A 2,450-nucleotide genomic window follows, 5' to 3' on the forward strand; every position below is an offset into this window, starting at 1 on the left:
TAGATTGAGTTTGGTTATTTGTTATTGGACTTTTGTTTAGTTGTTCAATTTGATTATGGTTTCGTGTTTAGGCTTACGTGTGCCTTAGGCTAAGGCCGTGTGGGCCACGGCCGGTCATACCCAGGATTGGGGTGTGACAAAGACCAGGATGCCCTCATAAGGAAGATGGTGGCTAAGATGGGGGCCTTAAAACGACAGATCAAAGGGAAAGGTGTTGCTAGAGTGGGAAACCACAGTGAGCGCATCCAACCTCGTCGCTCAGGCAGTCAGCACTAGCGGAGCACACCCTCCCTCTCCATCACTAGGAGCAACGACGTTAGCGATTCTGACCCACCGGAGGAGAGGTCATGCATATGAGATTGCAGCTACCGTCCCTTGCATCTGTCGACGACATTGAGATACTCTCACTCCGTCTGTTTCAGGGACCTGAGGGACGTTTTGGAGGAATGAGCACGCTTCAGGGAGGCCCAAAGAGTACGAACGTTGCAAAGGCTGAGTCTTAAAATCCATTGCAGTGAGGAGGTGGCCATGCTGCCGCCTAGAATGGTGGTTCCATCATCGGTGGACAGAGAGTTGGCAAGACTTACTGCCACCCCACTGTCTCCAGAGATTGAGAGCACGCCCCTTCCCGCCGGATTCCATCAACCTAGGTTCACGTTATACAATGGCAAGACGGATCCATACATGCACGTTAGTCATTACCAGCAAGTAATGGCTGGCCACCAACGCAACGATGCCTTGATGTGTCTTATATTCCTACCAAGTTTGGGGGAACTGGGCCTGGAATGGTTCGAAAGGCTCCCAGAGGGAAGTATCAATGGGTGGTAGCAGCTAGTGAAAGCCTTCGTTACCAAATTGAAGACCAATTCACAAACACCAAAAGAGGTTGATCACCTCCTGGGCATCAAGATGGAGTCAGGAAGTTCGCTGAACACATACAATGCCAAGTACTGGGAGACCTATAATGAGATCCTCGATTGCCCCACTAATCTGGCAATCGCCCAATACAAGCGAGGTCTACCAGTCAGACATAGACTGCGAGACTCGCTTATAATGCACCAGCCCACAACCATGGAGGCATTGATGCAAAAGATTAACGAGCACATCCAAGTTGAGGATGACGTGGCCACCGCAACCGCCACCGAGACAAATCCGGTTATATCAGACAAACGAGTGGCTGGGAAGGTTCACTCGATGGAGTAGGAGGATAATTGCCCCAATAACTGAGTTATAGAGCAACAATGCGGCACTAGCCGTAATGACAAAAACAGAACTCGCGAGAATGACTGGGCTAACGCTCCTCGCAACGAAGAGGAAGATGCCAAAAGGAAATTAAAGGCACGGACCAGCATCACCACCATTTTTAATATTCCAATTTATCCCATCTTCTGCCAAATCCGAGGTGAACCATACGTCCATCGGCCAGCGAAACTAGGAGATGCGCAAAGGGGCTTTAACTCAAGGTACCGCTGCATGTTCCATGATGAAAGGGGGCACTACACGGAGGACTATGTGCTGTTGAAGCAACACTTGGAAGAGCTATTCACGGCTGGGCACTTGGAGCAGTACATAGACGGAGGCATGAGGGCCGCCACAAGGACAAGCTGCGCCAAATGGGCTAGCCGTCCTAGAAGCAACACCTCATGGAGTCATCAATGTTATCCACGGTATCACAAAATCAGCTCGAATATGCGAGCTTAGGGGAATGATTAAGAAGGCTGAGCACATGAGGGAAATGCTATCTGTTCAGCCCATCGTGAAGAAGGGGAAGACTGAGATACGAGACATCATGACCTTTTCCAACAAAGACTTGGAGAGAATTCAAGCCCCTTGCAACGATGCCTTGGTAGTAACGCTTCGCATCAAGGATTTTGACATCAAGCGAATTTTGATCAACCAAGGCAATTCAGTCGAAATCATGTACTATGACTCATTCAAACAGATGAAGTTAGAGGACAAGGAATTAGAAACAGCAACATCTCCCTTGGTCAGCTTCAATTTTCAACTGGAATGTCCGATCGGGAAGATCATACTGCCAGTCAAGGCTGGGTCAGTCACAAAGTAGGTGGAGTTTTGGGTGTTGAAGGTCCCGTCGACCTACAATCTGATCTTAGGGAGGGGTTGGCTACACGCCATGCAATTAGTGGCATCAACCTATCACCAGGTCATGCACTTCTCTGGCCCAGCTGGGCAAATTGAAGAAGTTTGAGAGGATCAAGTGATGTCCAAACAATGCTTTGTCGCGATTAATGGAAGCCGGGCCACTAAGGGCTTTGTCCAGATGATAGATGGGCCTAAAGGCAAAGAGGTCCTAGAAGATGTGGGAAGAAAAGCCAAGGAAAAGTCAGTTGAAGACTTGGTGGAGGTTCGGGTTGATGAGAACGATCCGAACAAATTATTTCTCTTAGGCTCATCATTGTCTAGCACCGAGCGCTTGGTCTACGTCAACT

General features: G+C 49.0%; 1 protein-coding gene across 1 annotated transcript; it reads left to right on the plus strand.

The window, feature by feature from the left end:
* The first annotated feature begins 1,705 nt into the window (after positions 1–1,705).
* On the plus strand, positions 1,706–2,065 carry LOC145800292 (uncharacterized). The gene has a single exon (XM_082889947.1). The coding sequence runs from the start codon at positions 1,706–1,708 to the stop codon at positions 2,063–2,065; it is 360 nt and encodes a 119-aa protein (XP_082746073.1).
* Positions 2,066–2,450: the final 385 nt, after the last annotated feature.

The sequence above is a fragment of the Camellia sinensis genome, chromosome 10 (genome assembly GCF_055761805.1).
Source record: "Camellia sinensis isolate YWXY chromosome 10, ASM5576180v1, whole genome shotgun sequence".
Taxonomy (NCBI): Eukaryota; Viridiplantae; Streptophyta; class Magnoliopsida; order Ericales; family Theaceae; genus Camellia; species Camellia sinensis.

Coding starts and splice junctions, on each gene's coding strand:
- LOC145800292 (XM_082889947.1), top strand. CDS start 1,706: ATGATTAAGAAGGCTGAGCACATGAGGGAAATGCTATCTGTTCAGCCC.